The 26,830-nt window shown below is 41.5% G+C and overlaps 1 protein-coding gene across 1 annotated transcript in view; it reads left to right on the top strand.

Moving 5' to 3' along the window:
* LOC126417029 (dynein axonemal heavy chain 1-like) overlaps positions 1-26,830 on the top strand; it is a gene marked incomplete at its 3' end in the record, with an annotated part of 951,942 nt that overhangs the window by 582,729 nt on the left and 342,383 nt on the right. Inside the window, exon 36 of the mRNA XM_050084920.1 lies at positions 10,992-11,210. Within this exon, the coding sequence (XP_049940877.1) occupies positions 10,992-11,210 (219 nt within the window). The remainder of the gene's footprint in view (positions 1-10,991; positions 11,211-26,830) is intronic.

The following is a 26,830-nucleotide window of genomic DNA, read 5'->3' on the forward strand; positions in this document are numbered from 1 at the left end:
GCAGTTGTCATGTATGAGTATTACCTTCTCCCGCTTCTGGCTACAGAAATGTGGCTGTTGGCTGTGTAAGCAGCAGTAGAAGCAACCAGCCACATGGTGCCCAGAAAAATTTTACTGGCACGCCCAAGCTGCCAGATTCACACATGTGCAGCAGGCCCAGATCTAGTGGGGAGTGAGGACAAACCGGGGTATCTGAACCGGGCGGCAATTTTGAGGGGAGGGGGCAAATTCATATTCTTGAGGAAAAAAAAACCTTGTTTCACAAAGCACCTAGCATCCAGCGCATGTCGGTCTATCAATTATTCATATGATTTTGAAACGCACCCCTGCTGGTTTTTGAACACATTCGAAGTTGATTTCTGAATGAATTATAAGTTGGTTTTTGAATGCGTGCATAGTGTACGTGACGTCTTTGCCAGGGGAATCCTCGTGATATTTAGAAATAAACTTTCCTGCAGACAAAACAGGACGGGGCTATACGAGCTGAGCGGAATAAAGCCAAACCGGTGAATGCCAAGTGCTGCTTGTTTATGTGGTTGATTCGGTTTGCAAATGTTCAGTGTTGTTAGGGGAAAGCTCACCAGATATGGTGGGTACTGGGGAAAAAAATACCCAGGGTGGACCAAAATTAGCAAGCCTCTGCCCCTCTAAAAAGGGAAGGGGGTTGGCAGCAGGAATGGCATCCGGCTGTAAAAACATTCCCAAAACAAGAGGAATGATGGATGCTTCTCAAGATAAATGTTCCAGAGCAATAGCCTCCCATTTGGATCTCCGGGGGAGGCGTTTTGCAAAGGATCCAAAGGTGTTCAAGATCAGAGTGGGAACTCTAAATGTGGAAACGATGACGGGAAAGGGAACATAGATAGTAGACATGATGCAGAGGAGGAATATAAAGTCTTTGTGTGTGCAAGAGTCAAGGTGGAAGGGCAATAAGACACAGATCTTAGCTGAAGGCTATAAGCTGCTTTATAGTAGTTCAAGCCCTGAATCAAGAAATGGAGTTGGAGTTATTCTGCACAGAGAGCTTCAAGAAGAGGTATGTGAAGTCAGCAGAGTAATTGATAGGATAATGTGTGTTAAGATGATGTTTGGTGGAGTAATGGTAACAGTGCTGACAGCCTACGCATCCCAAGCGGGATGTTCGGAGGACGAGAAGGAAAAATTTTGGAGAGATTTGGATGGAGTAATGGTCAGAATACCAGAGAATGAAAGAGTGATAGTCGGAGGGGATCTAAATGGTCATGGCGGAAGGAAAGGTGAGGAAGAGAGGTGGCATGGAAGATGGGGATATGGCGAGAGAAATGAGGAAGGAAAAAAGATAGTGGAGTTTGCAGTGGCTTTTGGTCTAGTGATTACGAATACCTACTTCCAAAGAAAAAGGGAAAAACTAATAACATACAGGAGTGGCGAAAATAAAAGCCAAATTGATTACATATTATGTAGAAGGAACAATAGTGGGGAGCTGCGAAATACTAAGGTCATATACGGTGAAGGAATACCAACACAACATAAGTTGATTGTAGCAGATTGTGAGTTGAAAGTATGTAAAAGACAGAGGCACATAAATCAATGTGAAAGGAAAATTAAGTGGTGGAGATTAAAGGATAAAAATTTGAGAGAGGAGTTCATTAAAAAATTACTGGGAAAGGTAAAATTGGCAGAGAGTGTGCAGGAGTGGTGGAAAATAAATAGTGCTGTTATAAGGAAGACTGGGGAGTGTTTGAGTTAACATCTGGGAGAGGGGTGCCAAAAGATAATGAAGCATGGTGGTGGAATGAAGAGGTGCAGAAGGTTGTTAAGGAAAAGAAAGATGCTAAGAGGAAGTGAGATATGTCCGGAAGTGCTGAGGATGGGCAAGCATACAAAAGTGCAAAGAAGGAGGCAAAATGAGCCATGGCTAAAGCTAAAGCTGAATCAGTAAGGGAGGCATACGAACAACTACAGAAAAATCAGGATATGAGCAACTGATACGGATTGGCAAATCAAGAGATAAAGCTTCTAAGGATCTAACACCAATAAAACAAATGAAAGATGAAACAGGAATAATTCTGGGGTTGAATTATTTTGAGAAATTGCTGATGAAGAAAATGTAAGAGTGAAAACTGAGGAAGGAGGGGCAAACGAAGGATTAACGATGGATATAAGTAGAGATGAAGTTGAACGGGCAGTTGAAAAGATGAAAAATGGAAAGGCAGTTGGCCGAGACCAGATCCCTATTGAGGTATGGAAGTGTCTTGGTAAAAAGGGAATTGAGCTCCTATGGGATTTAATGAAGATGATTTGGTGACAGGAGGAGGTGCCAGACGAGTGGAGAACTAGTGTACTGATCCCAATATTTAAGGGGAAATGTGATGTGCAGGACTGCAGTAACTATAGAGGTATTAAACTGATGGCACACACAATGAAAATTTGGGAAAGAGTTATACACTCCTGGAAATTGAAATAAGAACACCATGAATTCATTGTCCCAGGAAGGGGAAACTTCATTGACACATTCCTGGGGTCAGATACATCACATGATCACACTGACAGAACCACAGGCACATAGACACAGGCAACAGAGCATGCACAATGTCGGCACTAGTACAGTGTATATCCACCTTTCGCAGCAATGCGGGCTGCTATTCTCCCATGGAGACGATCGTAGAGATGCTGGATGTAGTCCTGTGGAACGGCTTGCCATGCCATTTCCACCTGGCGCCTCAGTTGGACCAGCGTTCGTGCTGGACGTGCAGACCTCGTGAGACGACGCTTCATCCAGTCCCAAACATGCTCAATGGGGGACAGATCCGGAGATCTTGCTGGCCAGGGTAGTTGACTTACACCTTCTAGAGCACGTTGGGTGGCACGGGATACATGCGGACGTGCATTGTCCTGTTGGAACAGCAAGTTCCCTTGCCGGTCTAGGAATGGTAGAACGATGGGTTCGATGACGGTTTGGATGTACCGTGCACTATTCAGTGTCCCCTCGACGATCACCAGTGGTGTACGGCCAGTGTAGGAGATCGCTCCCCACACCATGATGCCGGGTGTTGGCCCTGTGTGCCTCGGTCGTATACAGTCCTGATAGTGGCGCTCACCTGCACGGCGCCAAACACACATACGACCATCATTGGCACCAAGGCAGAAGCGACTCTCATCGCTGAAGACGACATGTCTCCATTCGTCCCTCCATTCACGCCTGTCGCGACACCACTGGAGGCGGGCTGCACGATGTTGGGGCGTGAGCGGAAGACGGCCTAACGGTGTGCGGGACCGTAGCCCAGCTTCATGGAGACGGTTGCGAATGGTCCTTGCCGATACCCCAGGAGCAACAGTGTCCCTAATTTGCTGGGAAGTGGCGGTGCGGTCCCCTACGGCACTGCGTAGGATCCTACGGTCTTGGCGTGCATCCGTGCGTCGCTGCGGTCCGGTCCCAGGTCGACGGGCATGTACACCTTCCGCCGACCACTGGCGACAACATCGATGTACTGTGGAGACCTCACGCCCCACGTGTTGAGCAATTCGGCGGTACGTCCACCCGGCCTCCCGCATGCCCACTATACGCCCTCGCTCAAAGTCCGTCAACTGCACATACGGTTCACGTCCACACTGTCGCGGCATGCTACCAGTGTTAAAGACTGCGATGGAGCTCCGTATGCCATGGCAAACTGGCTGACACTGACGGCGGCGGTGCACAAATGCTGCGCAGCTAGCGCCATTCGACGGCCAACACCGCGGTTCCTGGTGTGTCCGCTGTGCCGTGCGTGTGATCATTGCTTGTACAGCCCTCTCGCAGTGTCCGGAGCAAGTATGGTGGGTCTGACACACCAGTGTCAATGTGTTCTTTTTTCCATTTCCAGGAGTGTAGAAGCAAGATTATGCAAGGAGACTGTGGTGTGTGAAGAACAGTTTGGGTTCACGCCTGGAAGAGGAACGACTGATGCAATACATGCTTTAAGGCGGATAGTGGAGAGACATGGGGAGCTACTAGCCGATCTACATATGGCTTTCATTGATTTGGAGAAAGCATATGACAGAGTCCCAAGGGACAAAATATGGAGAAGCATGAGAGAGCAGTGTGTGCCAGAGAAGTATGTGAGGTTAGTGAAGGAAATGTACAGAGGAGCAATGACACAGGTGAGAAGTAGTGTGGGAATGACAAAGGAGTTTCCAGTAAAAGTAGGGTTACATCAAGGGTCTGCGCTTAGTCCCTACCTCTTTGACCTGATTATGGATGTGCTGGTGAAAGATGTGAAGAAGGAAGCACAGTGGAATATGATGTTTGCGGATGATGTGGTTCTTTGTGAGCAGAGCATCGACAGACTTGAGGAAAAGCTGGAGGACTGGAGGAAGGCACTAGAAGAAAGAGGGATGAAAATTAGCAGGACAAACTCAGAATATTTAGCACTGAAGGATGTGCAGATGAGGTCTTGCAAGATCCAGGATGATGAGCTGAAATCGATCTGCAAATTTAAATACCTGGGGTCGTACATACAGAAGGATGGAGGACTGGAAAGCGAGATACAACACCGAATAAATTGCGGTTGGAACAACTGGAGGAAAATGAGTGGAGTGCTGTGTGACAAGAAGGTGAGCATTGGGTTGAAAGGGAAAGTGTACATACAAGTCGGTGGTAAGGCCTGCTATGATATATGGGGCACATACATGGCCAATCACATTAGCCCAGGAAAGGAAGATATAAGTGGTTGAAGTGAGGATGCTGAGGTGGATGTGTGGGGTAACAAGGAAGAACAGAATTAGAAATGAATTTGTTAGAGGAGCTGTGAAAGTGTGACTCATGCGGAAAAAGATACAAGAGAGCAGACTAAGGTGGTACGGACACTTACAGAGAAAAGGGGAAGAGTATATCGGAAACAGAGTTGAAGATATAAAGACTGAAGGAGCGAGAAGGAGAGGAAGACCGAAGATGAGGTGGAAGGATAAGCTATCCGGGGACCTAAGGGAGAAAGGATGGAAGAAAGAAGAGGCAATGGATAGAGAACTATGGAGGAGAAGGATCCAGAAGAGCAACGCCGACCCTACGTGACGTGGGACAAGGCGACGATAAAGAAGAAGAAGAAGAAGAAAGAATAAAGTCCAGTTTTTCTGAAGAGTTCTTGTTTTCATGGTTACAAATAATACTATCCAGTATTAATTGCGAGGGGTTTTCTTAAATAGGAGGGGGGGGGGGGATCAGACTGTCAAACCGACCGACTGGGAGCAGGAGAGGCACAACAGGTCATTTTAATTTTCATTGTTCTGAAATAGTTTAATGGCATCCATTACAAAATATACAGGTTTGAGTTCCACAGAGCAAAATACAGTGACGTGCAGTATAACAGTTTTGTTTGAAGATGCGTGGTACCTCACTGCACACTTAAGACCAAATGACGTGTCTTGCATATCCTCGAAGATATATCTTTTATGTATCAGATTCTTCAGAATGATGTGCACTACAAAATGAACTTATTTTTGAAAAGCCTTTTTTTTTATTTTTGTCGTTCTGATACGCAGAGCAGGTCTCTATGTGACCCGTTTTTACATTTAGTGATTTTTGTTTCCTCTTCGTTTACTGCTCTCACATCAAATGAAAACAAGATGGATTTCTGTGACTGGGAGCTATCAAGTGAATTAAAATACATTCACATAATTACAGAAGGGCAAACTATGTTACTAGTTTCAGATTTTATTTTATTTCCACATTTCTGACGGTCAAGCATTAATCGCCTTGCAGAGAAATGAAGTTATTTTTGTCGGTTTGAAAAATAAATTTGGTTTTTATTAAACTTTCCTGCTGAGGCAGTCAATTTATTCCACACTATTGGCTAGTTTCAACTGTTCGCTGATCTTCAGGTGCACGTTTTCACCTTCTAGCACGTATGGCATTATGCTATAATAGAGAACCAAACATGAGATAATACAGTACTGGTACTCCAAGAAAATGTACATCCTGAAAACCACACTGAAAATTCTCTGCCTCGTGATGACTGGGTGTTGTGTGCTGTCCTTAGGTTAGTTAGGTTTAAGTAGTTCTAAGTTCTAAGGGACTGATGACCATAGCTGTTAAGTCCCATAGTGCTCAGAGCCATTTGAACCATTTTTGAACCACACTGAAAAGCTTTATATCTGGTCGAGGTCTACATCATTGAGAATCTGGACATACAAATATTCACTGTAAGGCGAACTATGCATTTTAGTGTGGTTCTCGAAATACCGATGCTGTTGGAGTATCCTCTGATGTCTTGTTTCTTTTATGACATAATGTAAGATCTTTTAATGTTTTACACGTACGTACATAACGGGCTTCCTACATCATCATAGCTGCGAAAGCGCGGTGACGTCTCTTATCTGCTGCTCTCTGACAACTGCTGAAATAAATCTATTTTTAACAGGTCACGGGAAAATATTGTGAATTGTTGTTCAGAAAGCATTATTTTCAAAGTAAATTTCCTTTTACACAGGATGAACTATGTGCGAGAATGTATGATGGATTTCTTAAATCACAGAGTGTTTGGTCTTTTTTAAAAATCAACTCTTTGTTGATGAGCCATTTAGAAGAATTTCGAGCTCCGAAGATCAGGGATTTATGTCGGTATTAAAAATTTTGCTGGCATATTTTTGTGGTGTATCTTAAAGTGTAACATGTGCTAAACAGATCAACATTATAAGTGAAAGCTTAGCTTCTCTTGTAGCTTATTAATCTTCGAGACAAATATTATATGCGAAAGCTTTGCTTCTCTTGTGTCAACACTATGTATATTAATTTAAACCATTAACTTTTCCTGTTGGTGGAATTCGAATTTATACTTTCGTAATACGAAGATATGCAGCGTACATGTTGCTGCACATCAAAGATCTTTACAAAACATGTTTTTTTCCCCCTGAGTATCATTTTCTAAAGTGCTGGGAAATTCTACGCTGCTGTGTAAAACCATATCCTATCAAAGGATAAGTTTTACAGTCCTGAGGGAAAGTATACTGTCAATTAACATGGCAAAACCGTATTTTCACCCGGGAGAAAATGTGTTTTTAACCAGGAGATCCAGGAAAAATCCGGGAATTTTTTCTCCTTGTCTGTGTAAACGCCCTGTCCACCTATAAGGCCTCAGGTGTTCATATCTCATCCAGTGCAGGCATCAACAATTAGTCTTTCCATCTCACCCTGTGCAGTAAGTATCCCCTGGCATGGGGTTGTGAATGACTATTCCGTAACTCTCACCACTTCATAAGTGTCACCAGTCCTTTTCCTTCATCCCTCCTCCTTTCCCTTAAGTCCTTGCACCCAAAGAAGGGGTCACTGGTTACAAAAGCTCACACTTCTCTTGCATGTTTTATGTGTGTTTCCTCTTGCTGCCACTTGGTGAGGTTTTTTAATTTGACCGTATAATATTTTAAACAGTGATTATTTTTGTTGATATAAAGTGTTGTTTAATGGTTATACTCTCTGTAAGGACATGTTGTCATTAGATTCAGGCCGTAGGAAAAAATGTGTTATTCAATTGCCAATTTTTCCCAGTAGCGGCTTCTCATCACTACTAACACCAGTATGAAAAAACATATCTTCAGTATCCATTAAATAAGCATGAAAAGGTTATAGAAGCTCCTAGTCCCAAAAAAAATTTAAAAAAATAAAATAAAAAATAAAAATAAAAATAAAAAATCAGTAAAAGGCCAGTCCTGTTGTGTGCACCATTAATGTAATGCTGGACACTTAATATCAATTAGTGCACAGAATAATCTACTTTCAACTACTGAATAGTAGTGAAACTTTTTGTTTGCAGATTATGGTTTGCATTGGCATGAACATTGCAGAAGATAGTAAATTAGATGCTGTTTGGTAGGAGTATTGCAAATGACATAATTTTCATCATAGATTTCTCATTACTTACCAACCAGTTTTTTAAACAATTTATGTGCTATATTTCTGCACCTATATCTATATTATATGAATCATTACAGTGCACATTTCAGAGGATATATTTTATTTTGTTGTCTTTTAAGAGTTCTTCTCATCCCATCTTTATCTTCTCATCTTCAGAAAAGAGATGTCGAAGGCTGAAGAATATTTATAGATTCAGTCCTGGAAATGAATTCTAGGAGGTTTTCAGTTAGATTGTCTTGAAATATTTTGTGTCTTTCTTTGTATGTATATCAGTTGAGATGTTCATAAAATGTATTACCTTTTGCCTTGAGGCAGCAAAGCCTATGACCATACACACTGTTGTTTTTGCACACTTGATATACCCTACTATTCTCTCTTAGTGTGGACCCCAAACACTTAAATTTGAATGCAGCCTGCACAAGACTGTTGTAAAGCAATCAATTTTATGGACAAACCAAAGTTTTCCACTCTGCTATGAGTGAAATAAAGGTCCATTTACTTTTTCAACAAACAATGTGCAATTTTTTTACTTGATATTACTATGCAAATTTAATCCCAGATATTTGTTGTAGGTAATTGATGCCAGTAGTGGTTTATTTATATTGTAGCCGAAGGAATGCAACCTTTTATATATATATATATATATATATATATATATATATATATATATATATATATATATATATGAAGTGCTTTGTAGCCATACATTTCTCTACATTAAGGGCTAATCACCATTATTGTTATCAGGTTGATATGTTGCCCGGGTCTTGGTATTAACATAATTTCTATTGTCTAATGGTTTGTTGTATGTTATCACCCTAAGAAATTCTAAACTGCTAATAATGAAATTTGGTAATGGAATGTTCTGGTGGAATATAAGCAATTTAGTAATAGCAACTCACCGAATAGTAGAGGTGCTGAGTCTTTGGCACATAAACAAGACTGAAAACTTTACTAATTTTTGGACCATGCTTTTTTCTATCTAGGGTAAACACACACACACACACACACACACACACACACACACACACACACCACCAGTAATTTCTTTGCTCGGTATTGTCTGCAACCATACTTCGCAAACCATTGTCGAGTCCATAGTACTCCACTTGATCAGATCATTCCTGCATTCATTTTATATCTTCATTATGGTGTTTAATTTTACTTCTATGTTCCCATTGAAGCAAGAAACATTGCTTTTGGGAAGGTAGGAGACGAGGTACTGGCGGAAGTGAAGCTGTGCATGGGTAGCGTAGTTGGCACTTGCCCATGAAAGACAAAGGTCCTGAGTTCGAGTCTTGGTCTGGAACACAGTTTTAATCTGCCAGGAAGTTTCAACTTTGCTTTTGGTTTGCCTTATTTTGTTTTTAGGTTTGTGTATGCCAGTTCTCCTTGTGACTGACTCAATTCAATGATTTGACATTGCAGTTAAATCAGCATCTTGAATTTACTTGTCCAACTACCTCAATGACTTGTTCAACTACCTCATTTTTTAATTTGATACAATTTTCTACACTTGTTTCCTTACCTTCACAGTTGTTATTTTCATTATCAACATCATCAGTCTCTTTCACAGCCACATTGCCCTTAGGTGCAATGGATTAAATTTGTATCCTCCATAACATCACTTCTTCACCTATAGCGAATTATTTACTGTAGTAGCTGTCCCATCACTTATTATTGCCTTGTATAGTTGAAAACTACCCACATAATTTTAATTTTGCCCAGTTATTTACAGACAGTCATTTAAAGCACTGTCCTGTCCCTGTACTTTCTCTGTGACATTGACGGACACTTTTTCGAATAAGTATATCAAGGTTTACTGTTCTAAAAATTATTTTCCCAACTATGTCATGCATGCAATCCACATATCTAAGAAAATGATCAAAAAGCTATAATGTGAACCTGTAGTGAAGTATGCCTATGGGGAACCACAATGACAACCTTATATATCAAAAGGACAGAACTCTTTTTGCCATTTAAAATTGATAGTGTCTCCTTGATCTGAATATTCACTCTGGCTACTATTATTTCAGTTAAGTAACACCATTGTATTTTCCAAATAAAGGTATATGATGAAGTAATAAAGTTGCACACTGCATTTAATAATATTGTGTACTAGTTCAAAAGTATACATTGATCTTCATACATTAGATCATGTTGCTTTCTACCTCACTACAGGTTGTTATCTTTTAGATTTACAAAAAATCTTGTGAAACTGTTGTGTTGTCAATATCTTATGACTTAATTCTGATGTTTAACATTGAATACCACAAGGCACAAAATTCATGGAATCCTCAAACTCTCAAAGCATTCCATCTGGATGGATGGAAATGGGCCATGCGACATAGACTGAGGCGAGTGGTTTTGATGAGTGGATTGGGTGAGGAGCAAAGGGAGGTATGGAGTGGGATGGAGACTGGAAATGGGAGGGAGATTTGGAGATAGGGAGTGAGATGGAGACTTGCAGTGGGAGGGGGGTTTGGGGAAGCATGCTGGCACCTGGGAGGCAGGCAGTAGGTTTGCAGTATAGGATTGTAGGCAGGAGAGGCAGCACAGAATAGGAATGTGAGACTCTGGCACTGCCATCTGTGAGTTTGTGGAGGGCACAACGACACTGCTATGGGGGGGAGGGCCTTGGGAGGGGGTGAGTGTACAGAGGAAGGGGAGACACTGGACAAGAAGGTGTCAGTACAGAATGAGTGAAGTTGAGGTCAGGGGCAAGGTGGAGGTTTATGTGGTATATGGGATTAGTGGAGGTTGATTAAGTGAAGCAGATGTTACTCCCATAAACCATCAATGCAGTCCTTAATATGGAATTTTAGCTCCAATACCTATTGGACTAAAACAGGAAAAAAAAAATTTAACTGAAGATGGTACATTGCTAACAACAATGTTCCTAACCAAAATTGTGTAACATCTGTTTAATGCATCCCTGTACATTTTAGTCTTCAGAATTTTGCATCTTTGACTTTGTAACAGATAACTGAAGTAATTGCTGTGACACCTGCATTTATTTTCTTATTTTTGTAATGATTGAAGCATTGTTTATTATTTATAAATATTGTTAATAAAAAATATGTATTTGAATATTGTCTGTAGTCAGAAAATATTTTGTTCTGTATAGGTTCGAATGTTTGGAACAATTGTGTCATCATGGCTTGGCCGTTGTTCTACAGTGGACAAAAGTATGGAAACAGCGGTTGTATCAGCAACAATGGCAGTGTATAGTGCAATTGAATCAGAAATGAGGCCTACTCCTGATCGTACCCATTACACATTTAACCTTAGAGATTTAGCACGTGTTTTCCAGGGCCTTCTAATGCATGTACCAGGAGAAATTAAAGTAAGTTGACTGAGAATGCATAATACTTTCCTAAGTCCTACATCAAATTATCTCAAAACTCTTAGGTAGTATTGTGTTGCAGCCTTTGAGCTGCTAAACTCGGCAATAAATAAATTAAAGGCTCTAATAGAGTATTTGCAAACTGCCACCAGACAGTTAATTATAAATTCAGGTAATTTCTTTGCATTTATGCATACATTCTACTTAATATAACCATTTTCTAATTTTGTGAAGTTCCATATATGTGCCCAGAACCACTATTTATTTTTTGTTAATTGTGGTTATTTAATTCATGAAACCTGATAATTACATCAATGTCTTAATGCCTCAGCATCTATATTGAACTTTCTAACAGTGGAAAGTACAGGATGGAATAACAGCAATATGGAAACGATATATTACTACTCGCTACACAGAGGATACATTGAGTCATGAAGAGGCACAATTAAAAAGAATGTTGGAAATGTTGAGCTTTTGGACTGTGTCCTTCATCAGAAGTAGGAAATACACATACATTTACAAGGCACAGTTCACACATACACAGCCAATCTCTGGATGCTAAGGCCCAATTGTAGCTGTGCCTGAGATAAGCTGGGGGAGGTAGTGGGGGTACAGAAGAGACATAAGGTGAACAATGGTAGGGATAACAGGGTGGGAATGAGTAAAGATGTAAGTGGTGCATGTGGGAGCAGGTTGCAGGAATATGGTGGGGCAGGAGAAGGACAGTATCTACATGCGTTGGCAGGGTAGAAGGTGTGTGTAATACTGTAATGGGGGCAGGGAAGATGATAGATAGGAACTAACAGAGATTGATGCCAGGAATGAAGGATATGTTGCAGGGAGAGATGTGCAGTTCAGAAATTCTGATGTTGGTGAGGAGAACACAAATGGTACAGGCCATGAGGTAGCCATTAAAGTGAAGCACATCACGTTAGACAGCGTACTTGGCAACTGGCTAGTCAAACTGCCTCACAGATAGTGTGTTTGCTGCTGTTGGTAGTAGTTTATCTTGTAACAGAAGTTGCAGGTAGCGTGGGTAGTTGTTCTGCTTGACAAACAGAATAAATTAATAATTGGTTCCTTTTATCAATTCTCTGCAAAGATGATACAGTTGCTGAACATTTCAAAGAAATCTTGAGTCTCATTTCAAATAGGTACCGGTACCCCACTCATACAGTTATAAGTGGTGGTGAATTCAATCTACCCTCAAAATGCTAGTGAAAATGCATGTTTAAAGAAGGTGGTAAGCCCAAAGAATCGTCTGAAATTGTACTAAGTGTTTTCTTAAAAAATTATTAGTTCAGGAACCCAATCAATGCATAAATGATTGTGAAAACATACTTGATCATTCAGCAGCAAATAATCCTGAGCAAATAGGAAGCATCGAGATGGATACAGGGCTTAGTGACCACAAGGTCATTATAGCAAGACTTAATACTATACTTCCATATCCACCAAAAATAAAAGGAAAATATTTCTATTTAAAAGGAAAACCACATAAGAATTTGCTTGATGTCTTCCTAAGAGACAGTCTCCACTCCTTCCAAACAAACTGTGTAAGCATACAGTCACAAAACTTGCAGACTTCAATCTTTCATCATCATTCTCTAGAATTACATCCAGTCATGGAGGGTCATGTATATTTGTTAAAATTGGTATTGATTATTGTAACATAAAACCCATTGAACTGTTAGCTGAAGAGAAAGCTTTTGAAGTATCTGCAGTGGAGCACTCTGCATTAAAATTAATAATCATCTGTGTATATAGGAGTCCTGATGTGAACTTAAATGATTTCTGTCATCAACTCTGCAGCTTTAAATACTATAAAAAACTTCAACAAAACAGTGATCATATGTGGAGATATCAATATAGATTTTCAAGAAATCTCAAAAGACCAGCAAGGCGTAATGGCTCTACTAGAAGCATATAACATAAAAGCCACCATAGATTCTCCTACAAGAGTTACACCAACAACTAGCTCAACAATTGATCAGATATTAATAAACACAAATGTTATTCACAATTTCTGTGCAGGGAATCTTAATACTTGCTTTAGTGATCACTATGCACAATTTATTGCTTTACACACCCCAAGTGAAACAAATGAGAAAGAGGAACTAGTAAAAGAAACAAGAAAATTCACCAACAAACAAATAAACGTTTTTATACAGAGACTAAGTGAAGAAACCTGGTACGAAGTGTATACTTGAGAAAATACCAACAAAAAGTTCGAAAAATTTATGGAAATCTTCATGTCATACTATGGAAAAAAAAAGATTACACAATATAGCAAAGACACAGAACATGCCTCATGAATTTCATTTGTACCTGAAGAATTACAAGAGGATCCTCAAAAATGTTGTTTGTAAGGAAAGATAAAACACTGGCAAATGACAAATACATTGAAAATTCAAAAACCAAATCTAAAGCTATGTGGGAAGTTATAAAGAATCAAACAAGTGAAACTAAACAGTATAAAAATATAAACTTATGATATGAAGGACAAATAATTTCTTGCCCAACAAAAATTGCAGGGACCTTCCACAAATATTTTGCAAGCGTGGTGAACAGTTGGTGAGTGGACTGGAAGAACACAACAGAATATTTATTTATTCTTTGCCCATGGACTCCAGCTGAGCGTATTGGGTGTGTCATACAATAGGCTGTTAACATCAAACTTGATTTCATTATATATAAATGAAACAAATAATTAAACAGAAATAGTCTATAAGCATACAAATGTATTACATGTTTCACTTTATATATACACACAAATCCAAACAACATACAGAAATGATAATTTTTAAAGGTACATTTCAGTAATTATATATTTAAACACATTCTTAGTATTCACCCAAACTGTATATACATTTCTCTGTGAGATATAGTTTCAAATGATGGTTAAAACATTTTAGGTCTGTTTCTTTTTTAATGATTTTGGGGAGTTTATTAAAAAACCTTTTGCCTGCTTCTTCAGGGACAGTCATAGACAGTTTTAGATTTCTGTTTATCGTGTAGTAATTTTCATTTCCTCTTGTACCGTGTTTGTGTACATCTTTATTTAGGAGGTGTCTATCGCTAGACCTTACCGCCATTATGCTTTGGTATATGTACAGTGAATATACTGTCATAATATTATAGTGTATAAAAGCTTCTCTACAGGTCTGTCTGGGTGGTATTTTTGCAATGCATCTCAGTGCCCTTTTCTGAATTGTGAATATTCTTTTGAAGTAGCTCACCTCCTTCATCCAATAATGTGAGGAACATGTCTACATCGTTCCTTTCACCCACAAATACTGAAGAAATTTTATCAGTTATAAAAACCTTCAAAACAGGGTACTCATGTGGAATTATTAAAAAATGCTTACGTTAGCTGAACCCTTGACACATTTGTGCAACAGCTCACTGGCATCAAGAACCTTCCCTTCATGCTTAAAAACAGCAAAACAGAAACCACTGCTCAAAAAAGGAAATCCAGAATGTCCAATAGTCCTATTGCCTGTATTTTTAAAAAAAATTAGAATTTTTTTTATAAGACATTGTCTGATTTCTTAAATAAAAATAAAATTCTCTCTCCCTCACAAATGGTTTCAGGGAAGGCTGTTCAACTGAAAGTGCAATATTTGAATTTCTTAATGAAATCTATACTAAACTGGATACAAGTGAGTTTGTGACAGGCATATGTCTTGATTTATCCAAAGCTTTTGACGTCATTGACCATAATGCCCTGCTGCAGAAGCTCGTCCTTTTAGGAATTAGAGGTAAACCCAATGAGTGGCTCGGGACATACGTATGTGGTCACGAACAGGTGGTTGAAGTGCAATATACTGACCATAACAAAATCGGCTACTACTAGTCAGGATGTGAAAATGTGAAATATGGCGTCCCTCAAGGATCAGTATTAGGACCCATTCTGTTTCTCCTCTATGTCAATGATCTTATGTACAACAAGTATTGCCAAACTAGCCTCGAATTTGCAGATGATACAAGCTTCCTTATTAGTGGTAAAATAGGAGAAAAACTAGAAGACTCCACCACCCAAACAATGAACAGGGTAGAACTGTGGTTCAGCTATAACAAGCTAATTATAAACAAAGAAAAGACAGTAGCACTGAACGTCTATAATCCAAAAGGAAGACACCACCCAAATAATACAAATAGAACTAAGGGACAGAGTTCTTGAAAGTGTTGACAGCACAAAATTTCTGGGACTCTGGCTCCAGAACAACACAAAATGGGAGTTACACATTGAATATTTGCAAAGAAAATTAAGCAAAACCTGCTACCTGATGAGGATCGTAAAAACTTGTTGCAGCAAAGCCAACCTGTTAAATGTATACTACTCCAATGTGCATTTTGTAATTAAATATGGCATAATCTTCTAGGGCAATGCAACAACAAATATTAAACTTTTCAGGATGCAAAAGAGAATATTAAGAATTATTGAAGGAATAAACAATACAAAATCATGCAGACCCATATTAAAAAAACTGTCAGTTCCTCCTTTTCCTTGCATTTTTATCTACGAAACATCAGTTTTCATCATTCTATATATTGATAGACACCCAGATATCTTATTAAAAAATGAAAATATATAGGCATACAATACAAGGCAAAAATCTGACCTTCATATGAAACAGGTGAGAACACATTGTGCCAAAAAGGCACTCTACATACTGGGATAAAGATTTACAATAATCTGCCTAACCGTATTAAATCAGTAGGTAAACTCAGTAGTTTTAAGGCTGAACTAAAGGCATACTTAATTAATCATTGCTTTTCCAATCTGACAGAATACCTACAAACCAAACAACGAAAATAAAGATGCATTATGAATATTCTACTTTGTATGTTGCCTCTAACATTTGTTGTATAAATGATTCTTTGCGAAATTACTTCAATAACTAGTCCTTAGGAATGCAATACAAATGGTATTTTATCTTGTAAAGACCTAACCATGTCCAATATCCTTGTATATATTCTATACATGTAGGATTTGAAGGACTAATTAATAAGTACATCAGTTGTGGCCTAAATTTAAGGAAATAGTATTGACAGCAGTTGAGAGACTTATATAAAATAAATTATTAATAAATGGAACTGATCCTGCATGGTACTGAAAACGGTCAGAACACTATTACTTAAGCAACCAAAAAGCAAGCTTTGTTTAAAAGAATCCAAAATCTCCAAGACTGGCAATATTACACTGAAGCTCAAGACTGAGTACTGTATTCAGTGTGAGATGCTTTTGATAGCTTCCAGTTGCAAACTTTGTCTCAAAATCTGCAGAAATTCCAGAGAGCATCTGGTCATATGTAAAGTACAGCAGTTGTAGGACATAACCAATACTTTCAATGTAAAATACCAATGACAGTACCACTAAATTTGAGTTACTCAATATGGTCGTCAGATGTTCCTTAACCAGAGAAGACAAAGTAAACATTCCAAAATTTGGATAAAGAACAGCAGCCAACGTGAGTAACTTAGAAACAGATATCCTAGTGTAGTGAAGCAACTTACATCAATTGGTAAACACAAATCCCCTGGTCCAGATTGTACACCAGTTTGATTCTGTTGTGACTTGGCGAGACAGCCAAGTCACTATGAGAGGAAGCCGAAAGGCACGCGTTTAAGCTCACGCAGGCTGGCGTGAGGTCTGGAACAGTTAAAGGAGTTGAGTCTAGTAAAAAAAAAGTACGTAGCTTTGGGAATACTTAACTTTAATCCATAATTGGTAAACATCGGTCTGACGGTACATGCATCACAAGATAAATAGCAAATGATAATGGCGCCTTGCTAGGTCGTAGCAAATGACATAGCTGAAGGCTATGCTAACTATCGTCTCGGCAAATGAGAGCATAATTTGTCAGTGAACCATCACTAGCAAAGTCGGCTGTACAACTGGGGCGAGTGCTAGTAAGTCTCTCTAGACCTGCCGTGTGGCGGCGCTCGGTCTGCAATCACTGATAGTGGCGACACGCGGGTCCGATATATACTACTGGACCGCAGCCGATTTAAAGGCTACCACCTAGCAAGTGTGGTGTCTGGCGGTGACACCACAGATTCCTTTCAGAGTATACTGATGCAATAGCTCCATCTTAGCAATCATATACAACCCTCTCCCTTAAAACCCACATCATTTCGTCTTTCCCTCTCCTTCCCTCTTTCCTGATGAAGCAACCTTGCATAGCGAAAGCTTGAAATTTGTATTTGTGTTTGTGTGTTTTTTTATTGTGTATCAACATACCAGCACTTTCTCGTTTGGTAAGTTACAGCATCTCAACCTCCTCTCATTGCACACAAACCCAGTCTCTCACATCTACTCAATCTCCCACTTCCAGCTCCACTCCCTCCAAAACCTCAAAATTCCGATCAACACAATCTGGAACCACAACACCCTAATTCAGTAGTTAACCTTTCCTCCAAACCTCTCTCCCAATCCGAAACCTCTGTCCTATCCAAAGGCCTCACCTTCAGCCCCACTCCCAGATTCAACCAAACAGCCCTCGTCAAAGATTTACTGTCCTACACTCGTACTCTCTGCTGGAAGTATCACTTTGCCACGAAGAAAAATGATCCTAATCCTACTCCTAATGATCCGACTCCTCAAGACACCATCCAAATTGAACCCTGCCTGGAACAGTTCCGTCCTCCGTCACAGCGGGACCCACCTCCTCTTCCTCAAAATCACCCTCTCCAAACCTTCCAGGAATTTCTGACTTCCAGCCTTGCATCTCAATCCTTCTTAAAAAACCTTAATCCTACACCCAACATCACCACTGCTGAAGCCCAGGCTATCCGTGATCTGAAGGCTGACCGATCCATCGTCATTCTTCCGGCGGACAAGGGTTCCACGACCGTGGTACTTGATCGTCGGGAGTATGTGGCTGAGGGACTGCGTCAGCTTTCAGACAACACCACATACAAAGTTTGCCAAGGTAACCCCATTCCCGATGTCCAGGCGGAGCTTCAAGGAATCCTCAGAACCTTAGGCCCCCTGCAAAACCTTTCACCTGACTCCATCAACCTCCTGACCCCACCGACACCCCGCACCCCTACCTTCTACCTTCTTCCTAAAATCCACAAACCCAATCATCCCGGCCGCCCCATTGTAGCTGGTTACCAAGCCCCCACAGAACGTATCTCTGCCTACGTAGATCAACACCTTCAACCCATTACATGCAGTCTCCCATCCTTCATCAAGGACACCAACCACTTCCTTGAACGCCTGGAATTCTTACCCAATCTGTTACCCCCGGAAACCATCCTTGTAACCATTGATGCCACGTCCTTATACACAAATATTCCGCACGTCCAGGGCCTCGCTGTGATGGAGCATTTCCTTTCACGCTGATCACCTGCCACCCTACCTAAAACCTCTTTCCTCATCACCTTAGCCAGCTTCATCCTGACCCACAACTTCTTCACTTTTGAGGGCCAGACATACCAACAATTAAAGGGAACAGCCATGGGCACCAGGATGGCCACCTCGTACGCCAACCTATTCATGGGTTGCTTAGAGGAAGCCTTCTTGGTTACCCAAGTCTGCCAACCCAAAGTTTGGTACAGATTTATTGATGACATCTTCATGATCTGGACTCACAGTGAAGAAGAACTCCAGAATTTCCTCTCCACCCTCAACTCCTTTGGTTCCATCAGTTTCACCTGGTCCTACTCCAAATCCCATGCCACTTTCCTTGACGTTGACCTCCTCCTGTCCAATGGCCAACTTCACACGTCCGTCCACATCAAACCCACCAACAAGCAACAGTACCTCCATTATGACAGCTGCCACCCATTCCACATCAAACGGTCCCTTCCCTACAGCCTAGGTCTTCGTGGCAAACGAATCTGCTCCAGTCCGGAATCCCTGAATCATTACACCAACAACCTGAAAACAGCTTTCGCATCCCGCAACTACCCTCCCGACCTGGTACAGAAGCAAATAACCAGAGCCACTTCCTCGTCCCCTCAAACCCAGAATCCCCCACAGAAGAACCACAAAAGTGCACCACTTGTGACAGGATACTTTCCGGGACTGGACCAGACTCTGAATGTGGCTCTCCAGCAGGGATACGACTTCCTCAAATCCTGCCCTGAAATGAGATCCATCCTTCATGAAATCCTACCCACTCCACCAAGAGTGTCTTTCTGCCGTCCACCTAACCTTCGTAACCTGTTAGTTCATCCCTATGAAATCCCCAAACCACCTTCCCTACCCTCTGGCTCCTATCCTTGTAACCGCCCCCGATGCAAAACCTGTCCCATGCACCCTCCCACCACCACCTACTCCAGTCCTGTAACCCGGAAGGTGTACACGATCAGAGGCAGAGCCACGTGTGAAAGCACCCACGTGATTTACCAACTGACCTGCCTACACTGTGATGCATTCTATGTGGGAATGACCAGCAACAAACTGTCCATTCGCATGAATGGACACAGGCAGACAGTGTTTGTTGGTAATGAGGATCACCCTGTGGCTAAACATGCCTTGGTGCACAGCCAGCACATCTTGGCACAGTCTTACACCGTCCAGGTTATCTGGATACTTCCCACCAACACCAACCTATCCGAACTCCGGAGATGGGAACTTGCCCTTCAGTATATCCTCTCTTCTCGTCATCCGCCAGGCCTCGATCTCCGCTAATTTCAAGTTGCCGCCACTCATACCTCACCTGTCTTTCAACAACTTCTTTGCCTCTACACTTCTGCCTCGACTGACATCTCTGCCCAAACTCTTTGTCTTTAAATATGTCTGCTTGTGTCTGTATGTGTGGATGGATATGTGCGTGTGTGCGAGTGTATACCTGTCCTTTTTTCCCCCTAAGGTAAGTCTTTCCGCTCCCGGGATTGGAATGACTCCTTACCCTCTCCCTTAAAACCCACTTCCTTTCGTCTTCCCCTCTCCTTCCCTCTTTCCTGATGAGGCAACAGTTTGTTGCGAAAGCTTGAATTTTGTGTGTATGTTTGTGTTTGTTTGTGTGTCTATCGACCTGCCAGCGCTTTTGTTCGGTAAGTCACCTCATCTTTGTTTTTATATATAATTTTTATATATATATATTTTTCCCACGTGGAATGTTTCCCCCTATTATATTCATATCATTGATTTGAACCCAACAATTATGTTTGTTATTGTCACTGTTGCATTTTGAAATCTTTTATGTCATCTTACTTTCTCTTTTTGTTTGTGCAAGTAGTTTCACTTTGTATTCACCTTCCCTTTTTACCGTAATCTATCATACAATTTTATGCTGCCTATATATGCTCTATAATACATAACTTACTTCCAAACCATAACCAAAAAATTTTTTTACCGCTTTCAACACTATCGTTGCTATAAAATCCACTGTTCCCAGTTTACAGACTTTTCTTGTGTAACCTCGTGAATACTATTTCACAACTTCAGTACCTTTCACCTATTAAACAACCATTTCGGCTAGTTCTAACAACTTTTGCTTTATTTCCATTCCCGTTTTTCCCACATCACTGATCATTTTTTAGCAGCTTCCCACAGGTTTTAACGTTATTATTTCTTCGTCAGACAATTGTTAGCCTCATTTTCATAATCTGCCACCACATAACCAGTCCTTTTAATACATTTACACGCAGTTTTTCCGAAAATTTCCCGAATTTCTCCGCCCTTTAACGTGTTTTGGAGGTTAATACAACTACCTAACCTTTGTGCACATCGTTGTTTACCAACCTAAGTTCACCACAGGATCAACATAGCTCAGCTTTAACCAACACTTTTTCGACTTTTTTCACACCAGAACTCCAGTTGCTTTCTAGTTCACTTTTATCTCTCCCCATATATTTTTATTTTCATTTTAGCCTCATGTTACACTTTCCACCGTCTAAATACCATGTCAGCCTCACAACGACCCCATTAAGTTTTATTTACATTCCCTCTGCAAACATGCCTTCGCCCTAGCCAGATTTCGCTCCCATATTTTATTTACTCAGGCTTGTCTGACATTTGGCATTACCCCCAAAGGCCTCACACTTAAACTTCCCATCTCTGGCTGTAACCCTTCTTTCCAACAGCCCTATACTAGTTCCAAACTGAACAATCCATAGCCCTCACCTGCCTAATCCTTCACCTATACATCAATTCACCCAACGTACACACCCGTCAACTCCTATCCCTAATCAACGTCCTCATCTTTCCTCTCCCACATCCACACCGACTGTTCAGAGCATCCTCCTACAGGCCAACTGCAAATTAGAACAGCATATCACCCTCCACCTCAAAAAACTTTCCAATCTCCTGGTTTCCCACCTCCAGAAAGGCAACTCTTTCACCCTCCACAACCTTTCCAACAAAGCTCAACCTGCTCTTATTGCACACAGACCCAGTCTCTCCCATCTACTCAATCTCCCACTTCCAGCTCCATTCCCCCCAAAACTTCAAAATTCTAATCAACACAATCTGGAACCACAACACCCCAATTCAGTAGTTAACCTTTCCTCCAAACCTCTCTCCCAATCCGAAACCTCTGTCTTATCCAAAGGCCTCACCTTCAGCCTTACTCCCAGATTCAACCAAACAGCCGTCGTCAAAGATTTACTGTCCTACACTCGTAGTCTCTGCTGGAAATATCATTTTGCCACGAAGAAAAATAATCCTAATCCTACTCCTAATGGTCCAACTCCCCAAGACACTATCCAAATTGAACCCTGCCTGGAACAGTTCCATCCTCCCTCACAGCGGGACCCACCTCCTCTTCCTCAAAATCACCCTCTCCAAACCTTCCAGGAATTACTCACTTCCAGCCTTGCCTCTCAATCTTTCTTGAAAAACCTTAATCCTCCTCCCACCATCACCACACCTGAAGCCCAGGCTATCTGTGATCTGGAGGCTGACTGACCCATCGTCATTCCTCCGGCTGACAAGGGTTCCACAACTGTGGTACTTGATCGTCGGGAGTATGTGACTGAGGGACTGCATTGGCTTTCAGACAACACTACATACAAAGTTTGCCAAGGTAAATCCATTCCTGATGTCCAGGCAGAGCTTCAAGGAATCCTCAGAACCTTAAGCCCCCTACAAAGCCTTTCACCTGACTCCATCAACCTCCTGACCCCACCGACACCCCACACTCCTACCTTCTACCTACTTCCTAAAATTCACAAACCCCATCATCCAAGCCCCCACAGAATGTATCTCGGCCTACATAGGTCAACACCTTCAACCCATTACATGCAATCTCCCATCCTTCATCAAAGACACCAACCACTTTCTCGAACGCCTGGAATTCTTACCCAATCTGTTACCCCGGAAACCATCCTTGTAACTATTGATGCCACTTCCTTATACACAAATATGTCGCACGTCCAGGGCCTCGCTGTGATGGAGCACTTCCTTCCATGCCGATCACCTGCTACCCTACCTAAAACCTCTTTCCTCATTACCTTAGCTAGCTTCACCCTAACCCTCAACTTCTTCACTTTTGAAGGCCAGACATACCAACAATTAAAGGGAACAGCCATGGTTACCAGGATGGCCCCCTCATATGCCAATGAATTTATGGGTCGCTTAGAGGAAGCCTTCTTGGTTACCCAAGCCTGCCAACCCCAAAGTTTGGTACAGATTTATTGATGACATCTTCATGATCTGGACTCACAGTGAAGAAGAACTCCATAGTTTCCTCTCCAACCTCAACTCCTTTGGTTCCTGGTCCTACTCCAAATCTCATGCCACTTTCGTCGACGTTGACCTCCATCTGTCCAATGGCCAGCTTCACACATCTGTCCACATCAAACCCACCAACAAGCAACAGTACCTCCATTATGACAGCTGCCACCCATTCCATATGAAACAGTCCCTTCCCTACTGCTTAGGTCTTCGTGGCAAACGAATCTGCTCCAGTCCTGAATCCCTGGACCGTTACACCAATAACCTGAAAACAGCTTTCGCATCGTGCAACTACCCTCCCGACCTGGTACAGAAGCAAATAACCAGAGCCACTTCCTCATCCCCTCAAACCCAGAACCTCCCACAGAAGAACCCCAAAAGTGCCCCACTTGTGACAGGATACTTTCCGGGACTTGATCAGACTCTTAATGTGGCTCTCCAGCAGGGATACGACTTCCTCAAATCCTGCCCTGAAAGGAGATTCATCCTTCATGAAATCCTCCCCACTCCACCAAGAGTGTCTTTCCACCATCCACCTAACCCTCGTAACCTCTTGGTTCATCCCTATGAAATCCTCAAACCACCTTCCCTACCCTCTGGCTCCTACCCTTGTAACTGCCCCCGGTGTAAAACCTGTCCCATGCACCCTCCCACCACCACCACCACCTACTCCAGTCCTGTAACCCAGAAGGTGTATATGATCAAAGGCAGAGCCACGTGTGAAAGCACCCATGTGATTTACCAACTGACATGCCTACACTGTGAAGCCTTCTATGTGGGAATGACCAGCAACAAACTGTCCATTCGCACGAACGAACACAGTCAGACAGTGTTTGTTGGTAATGAGGATCACCCTGTGGCTAAACATGCCTTGGTACACGGCCAGCAGAACTTGGCACAGTGTTACACCATCTGGGTTATCTGGATACTTCCCACTGACACCAACCAATCAGAACTCCAGAGATGGGAACTTGCCCTTCAATATATCCTCTCTTCCCGTTACCCACCAGGCCTCAACCTCCGCTAATTTGAAGTCGCCACCACTCGTACCTCACCTGTCATTCAACAACATCTTTGCCTCTGTGCTTCCGCCTCTACTGACATCTCTGCCCAACCTCTTTGCATTTACATATGTCTGCCTGTGTCTGTATATGTGCGGATGGATATGTGTGTGTGTGCGTGGGAGAGTATACCTGTCCTTTTTTCCCCCTAAGGTAAGTCTTTTCGCTCCTGGGATTGGAATGACTCCTTACCCTCTCCCTTAAAGCCCACATCCTTTCGTCCTTCCCTCTCCTTCCCTCTTTCCTAATGAAGCAACCGTCGGTTGTGAAAGCTTGAATTTTGTGTGTGTGTTTGTGTTTGTGTTTGTTTGTGTGTCTATCAACATACCAAAGCTTTCGTTTGGTGAGTTACATCATCTTTGTTAGAGGGAAACTTAACTGTAACTTACCAAACGAAAGTGTTGGTACGTTGATAGAGACAATAACAAACACAAACACACACACAAATTTCGAGCTTTCGCAACCCACGGTTGCTTCATCAGGAAAGAGGGAAGGAGAGGGAAAGACCCCTCTTTCCTGATGAAGCAACCGTGGGTTGCGAAAGCTCGAAATTTGTGTGTGTGTTTGTGTTTGTTATTGTCTCTATCAACGTACCAATGCTTTTGTTTGATAAGTTACAGAATCTTTGTTTATAGTGAGAGAGAGAGAGAGAGAGAGAGAGAGAGAGAGAGAGAGATCTGAACTAACTTAATTTAATCCTTAAACATATCCAAAAGGCCTCAAAAACAACACCTGGGGAATAAGGCAGTATTGTGAAATTATTGAAGCCCATAGGAGCAATAGAGTTGAGGAACATACAGAAATCGTCGTGGATATTTGGCAAGCACAAAATCTCCCAGGATGCTGGAAGTGTCTGCTCATCCACCCTCTCCACAAGAAGGTGACAGGGCATACCTGGTAAATAACCACAGAAAGATCTCTCCCTTAAGTCATATATGAATTATTTTCAGCAAGTTTACTTTTGAAAACACAAGCATAGCTCGAACATAAGACCAGCATACGACCAGCTAATAGCAAGCCTGCTTTCAACCATGGCGCTTACGCATAGTACTTGAAGAAGGCATATGACTTTGTTGTTAGACAATCCCTTTTTGATATTGTAAAAGGACAGTGACTAGACTCAGAGAGTAAGCCTAAGATATAATTTAAGTAACTGATTATTGGTTATGGAAGCAAAGTCAGTCGAATATCTTGCAATAGACTCTGTGATTCTAACCTAACTTGATACCATGTAAATTATGTTTTTGTTATGCATAAGAAACATTACTAACATCAACACAGCATTGCTGACTGCTGATTCTGTAGATATCAAACAAACCCTCTGAAACTGTATTTTCAGATGCCTGTAAGAAACTCATATTTTGAATGTTGAAACCATGTAAGTCCAGTACCCCATATTTTGCTACCATTAATTGAGTATAACAATAAAAGATCATGTTAGTATAATAAGCGTTAAGTCCCATAGTGCTCAGAGCCATTTGAACCATTTGCTCAGTATAATAAGCTTCATGGAGGAGATACTATTTCGGCTAATTACAAAATTGTATTGATTATAGACAAAGCAAACTGCCATGGAATATCAAAACCCAATTAAATGGTGTTTTCAAACACACTCATTTTCAGAAAAAACAGAACATGTACATTAGTACAGGACATGTACATTAGTATGTTTTGAAGAAATGATTAGCCTTTAAACCATGTTGGCCTGTGGCTTAAGGTAAACATCAATATCGCAGCATAACACCACCTACCAGTGAAACGTGCCTACGTCTCTTGTTGTTACTGAAGGTAATGGATCAGTGTGACTTGTGCAGATGTGCATGATACCTTGAAGATGTATTCACGAACTGTACCTTCAAATCAGTGAGTCTGAAAGAGAGCACATTATTGGCATGAGAGAATGCGGTGCATCCATCAGGGAAATTGCTGCTCATGTGGGATGAAAAGTTTCAGCACTTCAACAGGTGTGTGCAGAATGGTTCCTGGAAGGCCATGGAACACGAGGAGATGGGTCAGGTTGAGCAGCCAGACCATCCCGTGAGAAGATTGACATCTCATACAAAAGGCATTGCAGGACAGATCTGTGTCAGCCTTGGCTCTGGCACAACAGTGGAACAGATTTAACACTATCAAAGGTGACAGTCAGTTGACATTTATTACAGCATGGATTACGTGGACGTCGCCCACTTTTCTGCCTACCTTTGACAAATGTGCAGAAACATGCTAGATGACAACAGTGTATGGAACAATGTCACGGGGGACAGGAATGGCATCAGATAGTGTTTTTGATTGAATTCAGGTTCTATTTGTTTGAAAACAATGGACACATTTTGGTTCGCCACAGACATGGGGAGCAGCATCACATTGACTGCATTCACATAAGATATACAGTACCAACTCCAGGCCTTATGGCTCCAACCCCATTGTGTAACTCGTAGCTATACCCTTTCTGTACAGCACCCCAGATGCTGTTTTTCACCAAGGCAATGCGTGATCACATGTTACTGCATGAACATATGCCTTCTTTGTGTCACAGGATGTCAGCCTTTTGCCCTGGCCCACCAGACTTATGATCAATGGGAAATATGTGGGATCTGGTGAAATGGATGGGTAGATCACATAACTAATGAGGAGGTATTGAATAGAATTGCGGAGATGAGAAATTTGTGGCACAACTTGACTAGAATAAGCGATCAGTTGGTAGGACATATTCTGAGGCATCAAGGAATCACCAATTTAGTATTTGAGGGCAGCGCGGAGGGTAAAAATCATAGAGGGACACCAAAAGATGAATACACTAAACAGATTCAGAAGGATGTAGGTTGCAGTAGGTACTGGGAGATGAAGAACCTTGCACAGGATAGAGTAGCATGGAGAGCTGCATCAAACCAGTCTCTGGACTGAAGACCACAACAACACATGGT

Source organism: Schistocerca serialis, chromosome 8, assembly GCF_023864345.2.
Source record: "Schistocerca serialis cubense isolate TAMUIC-IGC-003099 chromosome 8, iqSchSeri2.2, whole genome shotgun sequence".
Taxonomy (NCBI): Eukaryota; Metazoa; Arthropoda; class Insecta; order Orthoptera; family Acrididae; genus Schistocerca; species Schistocerca serialis.